Source organism: Lactuca sativa, chromosome 4 (genome assembly GCF_002870075.4).
Source record: "Lactuca sativa cultivar Salinas chromosome 4, Lsat_Salinas_v11, whole genome shotgun sequence".
NCBI classification, from domain to species: Eukaryota; Viridiplantae; Streptophyta; class Magnoliopsida; order Asterales; family Asteraceae; genus Lactuca; species Lactuca sativa.
Window position 1 is genome coordinate 56,642,384 of NC_056626.2, and position 18,591 is coordinate 56,660,974.

At 34.7% G+C, this 18,591-nt stretch overlaps 1 protein-coding gene across 1 annotated transcript; it reads left to right on the forward strand.

Annotated features, from left to right (window-relative positions):
• The first annotated feature begins 9,575 nt into the window (after positions 1–9,575).
• On the forward strand, positions 9,576–11,750 carry LOC111878534 (protein REVEILLE 6). Its single transcript, XM_023875050.3, has 7 exons — positions 9,576–9,999; positions 10,246–10,427; positions 10,514–10,621; positions 10,741–10,830; positions 10,916–11,025; positions 11,117–11,176; positions 11,271–11,750. The coding sequence occupies exons 1-7, from the start codon at positions 9,818–9,820 to the stop codon at positions 11,364–11,366; spliced, it is 828 nt and encodes a 275-aa protein (XP_023730818.1). The 5' UTR covers positions 9,576–9,817; the 3' UTR covers positions 11,367–11,750.
• Positions 11,751–18,591: the final 6,841 nt, after the last annotated feature.

Genomic DNA, 18,591 nt, shown 5'->3' on the forward strand with positions numbered 1-18,591 from the left:
CTCTTAATTAAATCAGAAAAGTTGCATTATAATCTATGTAAAATTCTCAGCAATATCCAATACTTCTCATAGGCTCGGAAGCGTAAAGATATGATTTTTACAATTTATACCCGAGTTAAATCTCAAAACGGAACCAATCTGATACTTGTTACTTTTATCAGTTGAAAAGAAAAATTACGGATTATATTAACTGATTAATTGGAATGATAAAACCCTAGCTAGGTGATCAAACTAACAAGAATCAAAATCAAACATTCATTAAGAACAAAACTGAAGAATTTAGATAGAAACACAAATCAAAAACCAAATCTAACGATCAATCACATGAAAAGTACTTGTCTTTGCAGAACTGAAAACTAGGGTTTAGCCAAACATGGCTAAAATATGATCAAAACAAATAAAAAGAGACATCAAACAACTAATCTTACTAATCTACTTGAAGGAGATGATCCACGGTCTTCAGATATTCAGAAATTGATGAAATCAGAGAAGAAACACCTCCAAAAATCGTATTTTCGTCGTCTGGTACCTCTGGAATCGCCAACTTAGGTAACTGGAAGGCTATCAGGGTCTTTTAATACGTCCAACAGCAAAAACGGCGCACCTGCAATCGCATGTACACAACCTGCGATCGCAGGTTTTGAAATAAACACATCTGATGTCGTTTTAATGAAGTACGATGCTATTTTGACACTTTTTGGCCAACCTGCGATCACAAGGAGACAACCTGCGATCGTAGGTTTTGAGTTTTCACTTCTGGATGAATTGTGGGCACAAAAGAACCTCGAAGGCAACATGCGACCAAACTTGCGATCGCAAGGATACAACCTGCAATCACAGGTTGTTCCTATGACGTCCGAAATTTTGTCTACTTTTCAGATCATTTTGAATCACGTCAATCGGAGTTACGGTTCTCGAGATATGGTCAAAATACTGACAGGGGGTCAAAGCTGCCAGCAACATCCTTTAACTTTGATATTGTATATTCTATCTTCGTGTGATCAATTCAATCGAATGTTTCTTTACCAAAGCACCTTGAAATCATTCATCAACATACTCCAGAAGTTCCAAGCTCCATTTTAAGCTCCAAACACGCATCCAACTGCTCCCAAAGCACTGCTTCACTCGAACTATCTGAAATTGACATAAAAAATATGAGCAGTACGGGAATTCTAACAAAAGACAAGAGCTGAACATTATTTAAATAAATTACATGCCAATGTACAAAATATGATGCTAAAATGATAATGAAAACTACCCTATAATATGCATAAAATGGCATCTAACAGTATTATCTGGAGAGTGCATTCCGTTAGGATGTCGTAGATACATTTGCTTAATTAATCGTCTTATATCAAGTCGACTGTGTCGATATTTCGCGTCTGAAGGTGATCGTCAATCGTAGTCCAAACCAGTGCATATTTGGTTTTGGAATATTTCGCGAGAAGTTCGGGAGTAGGCCTAAGGTATAAAATGAAGTTCTAGGGCCAAAAAAGTACAGATGGACGAATTCGATGCAGCGACATCGGCTAGGTCCTGAGTTGATCTCGTGAAACCCTAGTAGGATAGTATAGGAATTACCTTAAGGTTCGCTAGGAGTAGGATTTTGGGGACGGAATCTCTATAATTGGGGGAGAGTTGTAACGCCCCATTTTCGCCTTATAGTATAAATGACCAATTATGTAAATACACAATTTGATAGAGGGCTATCTAGGATAAATAGTCTTCACGAAAGTCATAGTAATCGCAAAACCGAGAGCATGTATATAGAGAACGTCCAAATATGACTTCATAAGAGGAAGCTATGATTTTTAGAAGTTTCAGCGTAGTACTGTACGACAAAGAAACCGAAATAGAAATCAGTCGATTGTTAGGTAAAACAATTTAAACGAGAGTTGTAGATCTCATCAATATGATTTCATTGACATAAAAGATGGTCGAGAACGAATATCATATGAGAGAGTTATGATTTTTATACAAGTTTTAACAGTGTAAGCCTATTAAAAATATAACTTTAAAAATAAATTCAAAATTAGACAACGGAGTCTAAATGGAAGTTGTAGATCTCGTCGATAGCTACATGTGGATAAAAAAAACTCGTCGAAAACGGAGCTCGTGCGGAAAAGATATGAAATTTACAAGAAATCAGAAATCTTCACATCAGCCGCGCGCACATACCAGATGCCCGGCGTGCAATGACACATCACCCAGAATTCGTCACGTGTCACTTTCTGCATGGATCCATGTCGTCACCCCCGACCAATTACGTGACGCGTACCCGACCATGTGTGCGGCGTGCACCCCAAAATCAACTATAAATAGGCGACAATTTTCATTAATTTCTCACATCTCTTTTCCTCCATGACCTCTCTGGAACTCTCTCGTAGTCTTAGTTCATTTACTTTCTAGTTTACGGATACTTTAGCAAGGCCCTGGAGCATCTGATTTTTCGCTACGACTATAAGTTAGTTAAGTTTCACTTTAAGTGTAACTTATATTTATATTCATAGTCGTTTTTATGGATATATAAATAAGATTTATTAGTAATTCCAGTTATAATGTTGATTGATCTACTTATGGGAGAGGTGTCTAGAATGGTAATGTTGGCTTGGTTGTTGGATGTCAAAAAGGTTATACGTCGAAAAGATCTTTTATCCCAACTGTTCGACGTGGATGATCCTTATTTGATAGAACTCTCGGTATTCATTGGGATTAGTGAAAGATCCAGTTTTCATTACCATATCATCATAGAAATTAATAGGTTAAAGTATTATAGGTTAATAGTTGTTCGGCGCATCACCCATTATGCTGGAGGGATATCCATCAATCATCTGAGTAACTCTCCAGGTGAGTTATCTCACTATAACATGTAGTACTCTCTCTCTATATATATATATATATATATATATATATATATATAGATATATATATATATATATATATATATATATATATATATATATATATATATATGTGTGTGTGTTAGGACATAGGAGTTAGTAAGATAGAGTCGATAGTATAGCTTATATATGCTTGTATTAGTAGGATGTAATGTGTGGTCTCTATGTATGGTTATGTATGTCAGGCGGGGCCCACCATGTAGTTTTGGTGGGGCCCGTTATGTATGTTGGTTGGACCCATTAGATAGTTGGTTGGGGTTTATTTGTATTTATGTATATGTATTGTGGTATATTGTATCTTGGGAAACTCACTAAGCCTAGCGTTTACCCAATTGTTATAAATGTTTTTCAGACACTTCATTGGTTAGTGAGAAGGGCAAGGTTTGACTGTACAAACGCGTATTTGCAACATGTTTCCACTAAATGTAATTATACTCTGATATATTAATAAATAAAAATAAAAAATTTGGGTTGAAAATTGCGACGTAACATTAAATCTCTAAATTCTCGATAGTTATTGTTTAGAATCATGTGGTACTTTAAGTGCTTCTATGTTATACCAATAAATGACTTGATGTCCGTATCATGTTATGTAATATGATACAAATGTACATTATGCCTCTTATTTTTTCGAATCTCATGCTCCTGACGAGTTTTGTATTATGCTCTAAAGTTTATTAAAGACTCTAAATGCCCAATCCACATCTTTCCTTGTAACTTCTTGCACCACCTTGAACATTTTTCATATCTCATCTTGAGGACACGTAAATGATTTCACTAGTGTATCATATTATGGATATAACATGTGGCCAAAAACTAAATACACACCACCTTTACCCAATGTGAATAGAAGAATGCCTTGAAGACCAACTGTTAAAAGGAAGAGGGATGCCACAGAAAATAATGGTCGGACACAAACAAAAAAGAGTAAGGCTTCGACAATTAATAATGGTACCAATAAGGTGTCTAAAAGTGGAAAGGGGATGAAGTGCAGTATTTACAAGCAACCAGGTCACAATAAAGCAACTTGTTCTGTTGGAAGACCCCAAAAAGTAAATGTAAAGAGGACAAGAAAACAATGTTTTAATTGTTTTGTTGGTTTTCATTCATTACATAATAATCTTTTTCCATGATATACAAGTTGAAGGTGAACAACATGAATAAATACAAGTCACTCAATTTGAGGTGCAAGTTACTCCAACACAAGTAACATAAGTTCAGGCTGAGGAGGATTTAGAGGAATTATTTGATGGCGTGCTAGTTGAAGAAGAACTAGAGGAGGTGCAAGTTGAGAAGGCATTAGACGAGGTGCAAGTTAAAGAGACATTAGATGAGGTTCAAGTAGAAGAGGAAATTGATGAGGTGCAATTTCAAGAGGAGAATGTTGCAAATATACATGTTATAAAGGTCCCAGTAGTACCCCACATTTCATCCTTATTGAAGAGGATGAGGAAAAGGAAGTCAAAGAGAATCTTGAAGTTGAAGTTGGGTAAGAGAGTTGGTGGTGATAATGATCCAAGAAATTCAAAGAAAAAAATTCTTAATATAGACTAGCATAGTGTTTTTCCATGTTTTCAAACTTGTTTTAATTTAGGTCTCTTGAATTTGTCATTTAAGAAACTTGGTTGTCTAAATTGGAATGGTTGTATGAAAGTTGTTTTATTTTAGGTTCCCTAAATTGGAATGCTTTAAATATTAGAATGTTTCAAATTGTTTTAATTTAGGACCATTGAATTTTTCATGTAAGAAAGTAGGTTGCCTAAATTGGAATGCTTCAATTTGTTTTATTTTAGGACCATTGAGTTTTTCATGTAAGAAACTAGGTTGTTGATTCTTGAATACATGCACACGAATGGGTAATATGGTACATTAAGATTATTTGTGCATGATGTACATGGACCAAAAGAATGTGGTCCCAAATGTTTAATACTTTGTAAATTCCTGCACATTAAAAGGGAGACAAATTGGTCCACTCCTGCATATTCAATATACTGATACACACGCTTTCCCAAATAAAATAAGGTAATATGTAACATCCGAATACCATGTATTAGTATTATTGCTCTTAACTTTATCAAAAGATGTACAATTGGTCCCTTGAGGAAAAAGAGTGTTACGCTCCCAAAATCCAAGCCAATTTAAACTTTTCAAAAACCACCCAGTTTCATTAAGTTATTACAAAAAGGTTTTCAATACATTTATTATCAGAGTATTCCCAGAACCATATCATAAAACAAGAACATGAGGAGCGGTACGATCACGCCTTCGCCTTGCCACGGTCTCCTGAAGTACCTTAAAAACATTAAACCACAACTGTAAGCCCGAAAGCTTAGTGAGATACCCCCAAAATACCAACCACATATACCACGCATAACATATCATAACCGAACAGAACAACCATGCACTTCGAGTCTACTGTGTGACTGGTCCGCTGCATCGGGCCTTCAGTCCACCTGGTCTACCCTCAGAGTCTAGCCATATCCATCAAGTCGGCAGTGTGGTTGGTCCGCCCGCACCGGGCCTTCAACCCACCTGGTCCACTCTCTAAGTCTACAGTATGACCGGTCCGCCCGCACCGGGCCTTCAGTCGGCCTGGTCGACTCTCCGAGCCTCGGCACGTCTGGTCCACCCTCGTGGGGCCTACAGCCTATCCGGACCGCTCGCTGGCCTTCGGGATAACCGGTCCGCCCTGGGTATGTTGGCCTACAACACAAAGCAGGACCCGCCTCAACCCAACCCCATTCCAACAACCATGTGCACATAAACATACAATCGTATAACAATACGCATCCAATCAAACCGATCTAGCAGATCACATAACATAACATCATCCTAACCAGGATACCGACCTAACCGGTCACTAGCATAGCATAATCCTATATACCAGGATACCGACCTTAACCTGGTCTCTAACATATACCATCCTAACTACCAGGATGCAAACATAGCAAAGCAATAACATAACAACGATACCTGGATTACAATCCGATAAAGGGCCGGCCTTGGTGCCTTAGACTCTGTTGATATAGTGAGGATAACTCGCCTTGCAACTGCTGACTGAAAAGATAAGATCACGCTGCTCCAACCTCTGACACGAACTTCACCACTGATCAACAGCCAAAACACTGAACTCAATAAATACCAAAATACCCCTGGAAGACAACTGGTCAGCCCAAGACTATCTCTACTCACCGAGTCACCCCGCTAACTCATCGAGTCCCTATGCTTTGAAACTCCCATAGCACGAATTAACTCGCCGAGTCTCCCCAAGACTCGCCGAGTCCCACAACTCTGAGTCTAATCGCACTCAACTCACTGAGTCATCCCTTGACTCACCAATTCACAGCTTAACCAGGAAAGGTTAGGACCTCACGACCAGACTCGCCGAGTCCAAGGCTATCTTCAACCAACTCGTCGAGTTGCTGCCTATCTTCATGCAAATCACCGAGTACACCCATGTGACTCGCCGAGTACCACTAGCTCTTAACCCATACAGAGGCTTTCCAAGCCATGCAGGGTCTCCAATCCATAGATCTACTCTTCTACAAGTCATCCATCATGTAAAGTGGCAAACTTTATGTGAATCCAAGGAGATCTAAGCATAATACACTCTAGGGATAGGGTTTGGGACTAAAAGGCTTCATCAACAACTCTTAAACAGGGACTTTATGCTCTTTTGGATCATCACTACACTAGATCTGAGGTAGCAACCTCAGATCCAACCTCCAAACTCAAGATATCACTAGATATACTCCCAAAAATCCCACAAATGATAGATCTAGGTGGATAACAGCTCAAACAACGAATTATTACCTCAAGAGAAGACTCCAACAGAAGAATAAGCCAAAGCCTTGAAAAGCCCCTTGCTCCAAGCCTCTTAATCTTCAAAGATCTCTTCAACAACACTCCTTCAAGATCCAAATGCTCTCTAATTCTCTCACAAACGAATATTAGGGTTTCTGGACTTCAAGGGAGAGTAAAGAGGCTGGGGAGAGGGTATTATGTTCTTTATATAGGGCTCAACCCCCGGAATTAGGGTTTTCTCCACACAGCACCAACTCGCCGAGTCCAGCCACCGACTCGCCGAGTTGGCCACTTATCACGCGACCAGAATCACGACGCTGCTCGCCAAGTCTACCCATGGACTCGCCGAGTTGACCATCCATATTTTCATTTTGAACCCTGAACTTGCACTCCTGAACTCTGGATGTTACAAAGAGCTTTGCATTTTGGTCATATGTTGGGCGTACTTGAGGGTACGCGCAGCGTACTCGTGTAATGTGGAAATGCGGATGATCTTCTAGTACGCTAGGTGTACGTGTGGTACGTCGAGCGTACGTGTTGCACAATTGGTCCGTTGAGGAAAAATGGCTTCACATTTTGGTCGTATGTTGGGCGCACTTGAGGGTACGCACAACGTACTCGTGTATTGTGGAAATGCGGATGATTTGCTAGTACGCTAGGCATACATGTGGTAGGACGGGCGTGGCTTTCCTATTTTATCTCCATGGTTGAGTTTTATGAACTTTTTTGTCCCCAAGATTGGACATTTATGAGTTTGTAGTACACCAGAGAATATTAGCTGTCCTTTCATGCATTTTAGGACTTGTAGATTCATAAAAATGGTTGCTTGATAATTCCCTATGGCCCATGCATGAATAAAGTAACTTAGAGTGTGATGGAAGTTAAAGTTTGTTACATTGGGCCCTTCCCAGCCATGCAAAGGCTTAAATTCGATGACTTTATGGATTAAGACACCTCAGGATGGTCAGATCTGAAGTTGGGTTAGATGTCTTAGCTAATTAAGACACAAATTTGGTGAAAGTTGAATCAGATGGAGTACGCCAGGCATACTCCTGGCTATAGCTCGCGTAGCCGGTTCTGTCCCCGATTGGTCGTTGATCGCGTAGTACGCCCCGCGTAAGGAAGAGTATGCCCAACGTACGCGCTGGGCAGTTGACTTTTGACCTTTGGTCAATATTTAGGGTTTTGGACTATGAGAAAGGAAAAATGGTCTTTTTCCCTTAAAGGACTTAGTTGTGGGATTTGGACCCACGAGTTGAGTTTTGAGACCTTAATTATTAATTAGGGTTAATTATTTCATTGACTAGGCGGAGTCTAGTTCCGACAGTTCGGGTGTGAGATTTACTTGCCGTCAGTATCAGGTGAGTCTCCTCACTTATTATTACCTGTGTTATATAATATAATCCAACACTAATCATTATAATAATGTCAAGAAATTTCCAGTTACACTTTCGATTAACTTACATAAATAGTATTTTACAAACTGATTTTTGTAACCAAAGCACTACCCCCATCAACCTAGAATCAATCATCCAAAAGCTTACATTGACCCCACTACCATAACTTAACAAAAGATATTCATATTGGTTGGTATTATACATCAACCGTACAAAAGACATGTAACTTGGTTGGAATTTTTACATCAACCATACAAAAGACTTAAAAGTTATGTCATTACTTCAATAACTTTATGACACACCAATCCAACCCTACAAAGAAGCAGATACAAAGCAAGACAATCCACACCAAGCACCTCTTCAACCCTACAATCGTAGCTTCATGCTTAACCACCAACCTTCTATTTGAGCAAATCTTTTGTTGTTTTTGGCCTTCACAAGCAAAGCCTCCAATGTCTCCAATCCCTACTTCATTTCATACAACTTCACCTTGTAGTATCCAAGTTCTAGCAAATCATCTATATAGCGGAAGAATTTACATTTCTTCCTGTGATTCATCTATCCAAATCAAAAAGAATATAAAAATCAAACACCTAAAATCGAACATGACAGTAACCAAAAACCAACATAACAAGGATCACATCCAAACAAATTTAACAAATTTCAGCTCAAAACATCACAGATCAAACATCGAAACTCACCAAACACAACAGATCAAGATTTCAGCTAACCCAAACATCATACATTAGAACCAAACATGACAGTAGCCAAAATCCAAGCTAACGAAGATCACACTCAAACAAAATAAACAAATTTTGAACAAATCGGAGATTACCAAAGAGTTTGGACAGTTCAAAAAGCGACGTGTATGGTTTTTTTTTCCGTTTACGATATCTTTTCCAGTGCGTCGAAGTCACATAAGCATTTCTTCACTTCGTCTTCATTACCAAAGTGAGGAACGGATGAGTTGTAGGAAGAAGACGACGACATTGTGCACGAATGGTTGAGAGGTGTTAGGGTTTTTAGGGTTTCGAATACGGGAATAAGGATGAAGGAAGTGTGTCGATTAAGGGTTTCAATTAATAAGTTCCCGATGATGTGTCATACACGAGGGATAAATCATTCAGGTCAGCAATGTCAACGAAGCGTCGGAACCGCCTAACCCTTTAAAATCGAGGATAATAGCGTAATTAAAAGAAAATTTGAAACTTCAATGACTAATTACACAAAAAAAATAACTTAGATGACCAATTCATAACATAGCCAAAATTTTGTTATACTACAGTGTCATTTTCTCTTGAATAAAAAAAACGCTTATGCAGGCAAACATAAAATTAAAAAGTAAACATTTTTTTTAATCAATATTTCATTCTAGTTTAAGCAATATATGGGATCCCATACTATATTTGAGAAATTAAGTAGATGGAGAAGTTCGATAATAGCAATACCGGCCAAATCTAATTCATACAACTCTCTACACGTGTCCGGACACCCATCCGCGTTGCTACTCTTTCTCTCTCTGTATATATAAACCCCAACCCATCGACACAGTTTACTTTCAAATCCAAAGAACTTTCTAAAATCAACTGGAAACCCAATTCAAAGACCATCGATTCAATCTGCTATCCAAACCCTAATTTGTTTCCCATCCTTCTTTTGATATCGGAACAATCACCCGCTCAAGTTTTGCATCGACTAGGAGTTGTTGAATCTTCCATGGGATTTGATTCGCTGCTGCCGGCGCCGGTAAGCACTGATAGCGCCGGTCCCGGCGTTAATTGTCCGAACCCATTGGTGGATGATGCGAGTAAGAAGATTCGGAAGCCGTATACTATTACCAAGTCTAGACAGAACTGGACTGACATTGAACACGATAAGTTTCTCGAAGCGCTTCATCTGTATGTATATCTATCTTAACTGCAGTTTTTGTTGAATTATTCGTCTGAGGAAAACATAAACTGAACAAGAAGATATCTGCTGTTATCCCTTTCTATCGATTGAAGTTTAATCATTGAGTCTGTTTGGTAAGGGTGTAAAAGAGATATAAAATGCTTAGGAACTGTAAATGTTTACCTTGTAAACTGTAAACACATTCAAAAATTGTGAAATTCTGATTGTTTTTATTGGTGTTTGACAATTTCCAGATTCGATCGAGACTGGAAAAAAATCGAAGCTTTTGTTGGATCCAAGACTGCTATTCAGATACGCAGCCATGCCCAGAAGTATTTTCTGAAGGTCCAGAAGAGTGGGGCAAATGAACATGTCCCACCCCCTCGCCCAAAGAGGAAAGCAGCTCATCCCTACCCTCACAAAGCCCCTAAAAATGGTAGGATCTTGATTCATCTCATTTTCAAGAAACTTTTAAGCATGATGAATTTCACATTTTATGTACTTTCTGTGTGTATCCAAAAGGAGGAATTTCACAATCTGCTAGTGAAGACATCGTATTGAGAGAGTCATATTTGTGGCCTACAAATGGCGGTTTGTCTACCTGGACATATAATGATGTGGCAACACAAGGTCTGAAACTGAAACAGAAACTGCAACCCCTTTGTTTTTACTTATTATGATGATTGTTGAAAGAAAACAAATTTGGTTCGTTTTCCAACTTTTTTTTTCTTCTTTTTTGGGGGTTGCAGATGATGTGAGATCATCGCATAACTGTAGCAGTAGCAGTACTGGTGAAACAAACAACCGACAAGACTTAAAGCAGAAAACTACAGGAAGAGGTTTGTGTAAAAAGACATGAATGCCCTTATCCTAGAGTTTTGAGTTATTTGTTTTATATATATTTTAACTTTGTGTTACATGCAGTGATGCCTGATTTCCCAAAAGTCTATAGATTCATTGGGAGGATGTTTGACCCTAACGAAAGCAATCACTTGCAAAACTTGAAGATGATGGATCCAGTGGATGTCGAGACAGTATGTCTTTTTTTATGTTTACAAAAGTTTGTTATTAGTATATGATTATTTATTACAAATGTATATCAAATTTGTTTTGTTTTTTGTTCAGGTGGTTTTGTTGATGAAAAATCTGTGTGCTAATTTGAAAAGCCCACAATTCGAGGACTATGTAAGTACTCTGCAATATTGTAGTAAAAGACTAGTAGTACTCAGTGTACCATTTTCATGAATGAAGAAACATATATGTTTTTGTTTTCATGCAGAAGAGGGTATTTTCGTCATATGATGAAGGAACTGGAAAAGTGGCATCAAGCGGTCCATTTCAAGTGCTGTCTGGGAGTGCAATACGGTCTTCATAGATGTCTAATATTCCTGCTGCTTTTTTTTTTTTTTTTTTTCTGAAAATCTCAGGTAGAGCATGTCGTATACATAAACTCCAATTTCCAGTTAGAGGCACATGTTTTTTTGTGATGTTTTGCAGGCATGTGTAAAGTGTAAAGTGTAAACTGTAATATATTATATGTTTCTGTTGTTGACTTTACATTTTACAAGAACAAAGTGCGTTTTAGAGGGCTGCTTTTGCTTTGTATATAGGATATAGATAGAGTGTGTTTGTTGAAATGTTGAGTCTTGGAGATTAATTATCATATGTTTTATGTTGTATATGGTGGCATGTGTAACAGAATGTTGCAAGATGTTGTGTTTGTTTATTTGGAATAAGATGTATATCTTGGTATGAACAAGTAACACGAGGCTGGATCTTTCATATCATTTTAATAGTTGGAATTATGACACTTATTTATTTCCATATGTATCCTTTATACTCCCTTTCTAAATCTTTTTTTCATAGCTCCTATACAAACAAAAATCCTTTTAAATTGCCTAGGAGGAGAAGCAAGATTTGGTGAAATCACAACATCAATTTTTATTGTGTCCTCCATTTCATTCTCTTCATCCACTAGAAAATCACTAGCACTAGAGTCTGAATTACTATCATCTTCATCATCTTGCTTTAGGCTATACATTGTTGTATTGTCATCATTGAGTTAATCTCGAATAAATTGATCAAAGTGCTCAAATTCGTGCATCATGCCTTTTTCCACTTGATGATCAAGCTCTCCTTCCATGTCACCCATGTTTTGAGTTACATCTACTGGGACATACTCTTTTGCAACAACATTACAGTCTTTTACTACCTTGTCATTAGCATCCCGTGTTTCACAATCCATTACACTAATTGGAACATCATACATAGTAACAACTATCATGTGAACTCCTTCATGCCCTTGTTCACTCAAAGTTACTTCCTCAACACAATTCATACATGATCTCTTACTACAAGACCTAAATCTTCACTTCGTTTCAAAAATTGAGCATCCGCAATAGTGAGTTCAATGCGAGAGTTGAATGAGGTGGCAAATCTGTGTGTTATTCAATTGATGAAACTTTGTCATTGTGAGATGCCACCTTAGCATTCAATAGATTTGGAGTTCAATGGTCATTGAACTCTTCAGTGGAAAAAAGAAAAGTTTTTAATTCTTAAATATTTACTATAAATTACATTTGTAACATGTTAATGAACTTTGTGATTTGTGAAGATCAATGCATTGTATGAAAAAAAAATAATAGAGTTGTATGAATTGTAGAAAAATGATGTGGCAATCCATTGAACTTGTGCAGGGCCGGCCCATAGGGTGGGGCAAGCTGGGCAACGACCCCGGGCACAACTACCGTTAGGTGTCCCAATATTTATGAATTTATTTGTATTGACATATAATAAATATGTACTAAACGCACACTAACAATACGTAAACACGATGCAGAGGAGATGGCAACAACGTCTGTTTACTTTTTTGAAGGTTTTATGTTCGAATCCATACAGTAGCTCTTTAAAATTTTATATTTAAGCACTTTAAAATTTGTTTTATATATAGTTTTAAACACTGATTATTAATTTGATTGTAGCTCATGTGGGTTGAGAGGCGCATTGCCTACTGCCTAGCCTTTTGAAGAGAAGGCCTCTACTTCGAATCTTGTGGAGTATTTTTTTAATTAATGTCAATTTTTAAACTAAGATTAAATATAAAACTCATTATAGTTTAATCGCTTAAGATTTGTTGACTTTTAATTGCTTTATACAACTTCTGCCAATTAAATTTCTACATGTAAGTTTGTTTTTTAAAAATAATTTACAAAACCTAATTTTAAACTTTGGCTCTAAATTTATTTTAAAAGTAAAGAGATAATCATAAAAATAAAAATAATCACATTATGATGGAAGATATACTTAAATGACTCAAGTTTTACGGGTTTACCAAAATTACCATCAAATAAGAAATGAGCATTTAAGATTGTGTTGGTATATAATGTTTATTTATTTTCACATTTGAATCAAATATTTTTAAAAAAAAAATCTCTCAACTTCTTAATTTGGAATGTTCATCGGATTTGGACTTCTCTTTGAATTTTCAGATTTTTTTTTTAGAAAAAATACTTTTAATGTGAAATAAAGTTTGTCTGAAAAAGTCCGAAATCAAACCATTTCAGATTAGAATTATTTGTACAAATGACTCAAAAGTTAGTTATAAAGAGATAAACTCATATTTATGATGATAATTTTTATAATTATTCCTAAGTAATTTTTTTTAACAAAGGGCCCCTTTTTGATTTTCGCCCAGAGATTAAAATATGTTAATATGTTAGGACCGTCCCTGAACTTGCGGATGCCCTAAATTCTAGTGACAATTATCTTAATATACCTCTATATACTACCAATGACAATGAAGACACATCATGTTATTGTTCTTGTCGCGGTTCATTTTCCATAACATTATCATCATTTAATTCCTCCATAACAAATTTGATTGTCATTTTGAGACATGAAATATGTTAACAAGTTGGTGTTACCGGTATACACCTTGACCACTTTGTTGGACCCAATATACTTAGATAGCCTACGAACATCATCATTATCTGGAGCTTTAAGACCAAAATCCAAGTTTTCGTTGGGTTGACTAAAATAGTAATATATTACTAGGGGTACCACATATCATAGTTGTTCCATGACACTATCTAACTCATGCATTGAGAACTCGTCTATGTCAATCAAGTCCAAATATCTCACTTGTCCCTATACGTATACCTTATTCCTGGAAAACGGGTGAACTTTTCATCATGGTGTAGATCATGAACAGTGGTGGATGTAGAGTGTTAGAAGTGGAGTGCATGGACCCCACTTGATTGTAGATTCCATCTTATATATATATTAGATAAAATAGGATTTGTTTCATATGTTTTTAGAGTTGGTCCCCAGTTGTTTTTGGCTGGCACCCTTTCAAAAATTGAGACTTTGTTTCTTTCTCTTAATTTGTCCTAAAACCTAACAAAATTGTCTATCATCTATTTTTTGTGGAAAAAAAAACCCCACGGAGGAGCAATGAAATTCCAAAAAAATCCAGCTTTATCACTAATGTGATCTTAAATCAAGGTTTATATATATATATATATATATATATATATATATATATATATATATATGAAAACTCAAATTAAATACCTCTATATGATGCTATTATAATAAACAAATGCTTTAAAATGCTCCTTTGTGATTTTACATACACTTTTTTATACATACAAATTTTCTATTTTTTTTAATGTTTTATGGACCCTAGTTACCATTTGTTTTGGATCCGCAACTGATCATGAACGTGGGATTACCATCTATACAAAATAATAATAATAGTAATAATAATAATAATAATAATAACCACAAATCAAGTTAGCATTTTGCTTGATCATTCAAAATTTTAGCAAATTGGATAAAACGAGACAATGATACTCATCAGGGCCGGTCTATTGGTTTTTCATGCCCCCGGAAAAAAAAGCTTAATAATGCCCCTTTATTTTAAAAGTATGTGATGTTAAATGGTAAAAAGTGCTTATATTATTTAATTTACAGATCATGCTGACAAAATGTAAACATATTTAGTATAAAACTATAAAAATACAAAATGTAAACATATTTAGTATAAAACTATAAAAATACATGCCAACCAAACATAATGGTCTAAACGCACAGAACAACAAATGAAATTTGGATTGTGAAGCCGAACAAACATGATGGTCTAAATGCACAAAAAACAAATTGAATTTAGATTGTGAAGCATCAAACAACTTTTTTAAACTAAAAGTCGTCATAAAACAAAGTGTGTATATTACAAAGAGTAATATCACCAAAAGAATAATGGAAAAGGATGGACAACAATTCAGCACCAAGTAATATTAGCATTATTAATACCAAGGCCAATAAAACACATTACCAAAAAAAAATAGCATGCTACTATGTTAAATAAGACACATTACAATAAAAAAAATAATCATGCTATCATTTTAATATGAAGTAAGAAACAAGTTGGTTGCCAAGAAAAACAAATTTTCTACATCCAAAAAAAGAAATCAAATTTTATTCATACCAAAATTAATGGGTACACACAAATCATAACAAAAATGTTGCGTACTTGAAAGGGGAAAAAATATAAAAATTGTATGCTTTTGATAAAAACTATCTCTTAGTTTCTTCCTTTGTATTGAAAGCATAAACTGGATAATAGACACCAAGAACTAAATATGTATCTCCCTTTTAGAAGATAATCCACTTAATAGTATGTGTAAGAATGTTGAATCTCACACAAAGCTATCAACTTTATTTAGGATTCATGTTGTTATTTATAGTTTAAAATGGAGGTTCCTAAGTTCTTGTTAGATACCAATTCATTCATGGTAAAACCAAGGAAGAGTAGGCTAAAAAACTAGGGATTACAACATATGAATGCCTATTAAAAAATTCTTAAATTATTAACAGAAAATATAAAAAAATGAAAAGATACAAACATAAATAAGAAGAGGGAAAGCCAACCATAAAGCCATAATTATAAAATATGAACATCACGACTTTAAAAACCAACAACATGAGCAAAAATAAGATTAACCCACCACAAGATTGGCACACTCTAGTTAGAAAAGACTAGTAAAAAACAGTAAGAAAACTGCTTTCGATTTGTAAAAGCTTCGAAACCAACTTAAGCTAAAAACTAAACTGTTTGTTGAGTTCTGGAAAGCAGACAAACTCACAAGCAAGAGGAGAAGCAATTACTTGTTCATGACAGAAAGAGAAGGGACTAGGACAAACCATAAAAACTTCTTAACAGCTAATACCCCATAAATTAGTACATACATATTTTCATATGAGTCTTTCCACTTCATTTGACAAATCCTTGAAATCATGTGTTCTTACATCTAGTTGTTATGATTCAGCCAAAAAGAAATACAATGAAAAAAAATAGAAAACTCAAGAAACCAATGAAAGTTTCAGTGTTATGGAAACGTGAAAAAAAATCATGAATTAAAAACTCAAGAAAGTTTCTGGTATTCAGATAGCAATTTATTCATGATTTAAATTTCAAGGCTTCAAGTGACCGGTTTCCTTGTTTTCTGAAATAGTGTGAAGGCATGCCGACTACTCGACTTCTGAAATTAGCGTTGATTTTCTTTTCCCGCCTTCAATAGCTTATGTGGTGATGCTCTACTACCGTTGAACTTGGACTAACTGTGTACCTGGACAAAAAATTGGGCCTATATTATTACTAACCCATAAGAAGTAGATTAAACATGATGCCCCTTATATCTTGGTGCCCTAGGCCATGGCCCAGTTCGCCCGGCCTATGGGTCGGCCCTGATACTCATCATACATAGTCACCACATCAAAAAACCGGTCAACATGTCTTATTGTCCACATTGTAAGCATCATATTCTATTGTATTCAAGAAATCAAGACTTCAACTCTTTAATGGATTAAGGTTTTTTTTATGTTTTTACACTCACTAAAGGAGGGAGAATGTCAAGGGACAATGATGTTGAGGGCTCATTTATGTAATGTAAGGGTTTAATGTTAGTGGTAAGCATATTGACATGTCTTTTAAAAAAAGCCATTGTGTGAGGGACACGTTGTTGAAGAAATCAGAAGCATTTTAATGGTTACAATTAGTGACCAAATTTACAATAAAACTCTCAAATAAAGACCATTTTGCAAAATGAAACCACTTTGGACCTTGATCAAAGAAAATTGCAAACCAGAGGAACTATTTTTGTAGTTTTTTCAAAAATCATCATTATGATCTCTATGTCAATCTGAAATAATTTTTCGAAAATCCTCTATTGTAAGCCACTTTGTGGTTTTGCCTAACAATATATTGAAACTAGACGAATTCTCGTGCATTGCGCAGCGAAGATTAAAAATATATTGTTAAAATATTGAAAATTATATGTTTAAAATGGTTATGTTATTGACATTAACTTTGAGATAATATTTGTACACTAATATATATATATATATATATATATATATATATATATATATATATATATATATATATATATATATAATCTCTATTATTTTGAACAATAATATTCATTGACATCAACCCACATTCTTCATTAATAGAATTAAATATAATTATCTATTTAGTATTATTTTGAACAATTATTATTATTGATTAATTATATTTTTACTTATGCGATTATTTTCTAATTTCAATAATGATGTTCATTTAAAATACAATTTATTTATAGCTAAATGTAATTTATAATTTGATGTAATTATCATTTAAAATTGTTATTCATTAATTTTAAACCACTTGTTGTTAATCATATGTTAAAGAAGACTTTTAAGAAACACTTAATATTACTATTAAAAAGTGAAACATACACTAAATAATAAAGCAATAAGATAGACAAATTACATTTCAAAAGAGACTTGCATGGATAATATGACATATCCATGTAATTTGACTTTATTATTTATAATTATTTCTTATTAATTTTAAAACAACTTGTTATTATTAATAAGTGAAATAAACTTTTAAAAAACATTTATTATTATAATTAAAATGTTAAACATATACTAAAATATAAAGTGATAAGATAGACAATTTGCATTTAAAAAAAGTTTACATGGATAATATGGATAATATGACATATCCATGATTTTTAATTAATTATTGTTTTGAAGCAACATGAACATACAAACATGTATACAATAATTAATTAAATATTATATATATCACATTCCATAACATATGATCGATAACATGATCTAATCTAATTTACATTAAAATTTCAACTACAACATACAATGATATTGTTAAAAGAATACTTAAATCAAGAAAATACAAAAAAAGAATTAATATATAACAAACTTACAAATTAAAAACCTCAAACCAGCACAAAAACTTTTAAACTTGTTTTCTTTGTGAATTTGGTATGTGATTTGTATTTGTATATCTACTCAAAAAGATTGACCTTTTTATAATAAAGTATCCATTAATTGTTTATTAAATATATTATATTAGTTATAAAACCTTTGAATTGTTAATCATTATTAAGAGACTTTTGAGTGATATTTATTAAAATAGAATGTTTCAAATGCATGAGGTGTTTGCAAATTTTTATGGGGGTTTCAAATGCATGAGGTTTAAGGAAAAATGCTAGCTTTTAAATATGTATGATAAACTCAAACTATTACTTAGG